Below are 2,246 nucleotides of genomic sequence, written 5' to 3' on the forward strand. Positions count from 1 at the left end.
TAATTACGTAATGGTGAGATAGAAAAAGGTAAACGGTAAATAATTGCTATAAAACATAATAACTTCCTTTTCTCCGAAAAATTTAGTTGGACACCGTCCTATCTCCTATACTTTGTAATGTTTCAAATTGTTTTCACCATGAATATATTACATACAGCATATATGTATCCCTGTTCCAATTTTATTGGATTGTTTACTAGCTAGGTTTATCTAAATGCCTTTTTAAATATATTAATAAACAAGAATGTCAAAATCTTATCCAAAACTCAGAAAAAAATAATAATGAGCTGTAGTTGGAACAAACATATCAATGAAAGTTTGTGGTTTAATTATTACAATTGATGAAATCAAATAATTTTATTTATCAATGAAAGTTTGTTAGCGTATCATTTTGGTTATCCATTATAAACAACGTAATTAACCTTTCATACATTATGGAAGAGTTTGCAGTTGGATAAACATATCTTGTTAGGCAATAGAGCAATAAAACAGCAAAACGTGCTAGATTTTACCTTGTAATTTTCTTTCTATTTTTTTCCTTTCTGAATAAACGACAATGACCGTCAAAGAATTTTATACAATCTTTTACTAAATAAAGGACGCCAATGTTTAAATTTACACCTGTAAAGATACTTTACTTTCCCTTTCGGGCGTCTCAAATTAGATTTTCAATTGACTTCACCAATTAACAATTTGCGTGCTCGACATGTGATTCCACAATTAAATGTCCATCGCTTACAAAATTTTCCATATTCAATCTAAACGAAATGATGCTCAAAGAATCTCAAATTTCCGAAATTATCTTTATCCATAGCCAATAATAGAAATTATAAAATTGTTTCAATGTGATGATGTCTTGCCACGACAAAGATTGGATTCTTGCCATGTCTTGGAATCCACTTTCTGTACTTGTAAAGGCCAACACAACACCAAATTATCATGATTACCCATCCCAAAGAATTAGCTTCTTCAGGGTAGGTTTACCACGTGATACTTTCCACCACCACTAAGTAGATAAAATAAAGCTGATATATTTTTCTATACCACAGAACAACACCATCAATGAGTCAAAATATTCTAGCAAATATAAAATTAATTGAATGGTTAAGATAGATGAAAAAGAAATAAAGATCGCAGATTCTTGCTGATTGAAAAAACTAATAAACACATTGATAAAAGAAGTCAAAATATTAACTTAATCCTTATACATTAAAAGGAGATGAAATTCAAATTACATAATTTGTCACAAACTTAACAACATTCAGAAAGCAATGAAACCTTAAACAATAGTAATTAACAATAACAATAGATACGCCAGAGACGCTTTTTTACGTTTCTCTGCGTTATTTACACTTTTTTGAGTCATTGATCACTACCATTAATTTTTGTCACCATCGATCTTCACTCTTCTACATCAGCAACTCATTCACCCACGCCAGATCTGGGCCATTAACGTCAGCACCACCGACAACCTTGTTGTTGTTGTCGTTGCCCATGAATCTGTTGCTACAGAACTTCCCATTTGTCGGTGTCTGAATGGACGGTGGTGAAAAAATAAACTGGTTCTGTTGCTGCTGATCTTCGCAGCCAAAAGAAGGAACTATGAAAGGGTTTTGTTGTTGCTGTTGCTGTTCCTCACAGTTCAGAGAAACATCAAGCCAAGGAAAGTTCGGTGCTTTTGCACCGGAAACAGGTGAACCCTCGTTGAAACTCAAACGCTCCAAAGAATTCACCAATTCAGTGAACACGTCTTTGTAACTCACCACGTGATGAGGGTTCACATTCACAGCACTGTAACGGGAAATAGGAGAAACCGCGTTTCTGGGTTTCAACGGAGAAGGAGGTGGTGAAGAGGACGAGGAAGGTGATAGTGGTGGCGAGAAATGCGACATGCCGAAGAGTGTGGAGGTTGGAGAGGCTGAAGAAGAAGCACCACAATGGCAAAACAAGCAACAGTTGTTGTTGTTGTTTGTTTTTGAAGCATGGTTTAACACTTGTTTAAGGTTCTTCTTGCATGGCATGTCATTTGAAGAGGGTGAAGATGTTACCGGTAAAATTCTCAGCTGGCGAGGTGTGTGTGCGAAAAAACACACCTTTCTCTTGCAGTTCCTGCCATCCTTACAGGCCTCTGTCCTGTACCAGGAAGGGTGCAGCCAGCATTCGAACACGCCAAGAGCGTATTGGCATGCATCATCACGGCTGCACCCTGCATGACGATACTCCGGCAGACTGTTCCCGAGTAGTGG

At 36.5% G+C, this 2,246-nt stretch overlaps 1 protein-coding gene across 1 annotated transcript in view; it reads right to left on the reverse strand.

Annotated features, from left to right (window-relative positions):
* Positions 1-1,190: 1,190 nt before the first annotated feature.
* Positions 1,191-2,246, reverse strand: part of LOC106794312 (uncharacterized) — a 10,878-nt gene continuing 9,822 nt past the window's right edge. Inside the window, exon 7 of the mRNA XM_041007946.1 lies at positions 1,191-2,229. Within this exon, the coding sequence (XP_040863880.1) occupies positions 1,410-2,229 (820 nt within the window). The 3' untranslated portion in view covers positions 1,191-1,409. The remainder of the gene's footprint in view (positions 2,230-2,246) is intronic.

Source organism: Glycine max, chromosome 13 (genome assembly GCF_000004515.6).
Source record: "Glycine max cultivar Williams 82 chromosome 13, Glycine_max_v4.0, whole genome shotgun sequence".
NCBI lineage: Eukaryota > Viridiplantae > Streptophyta > Magnoliopsida > Fabales > Fabaceae > Glycine > Glycine max.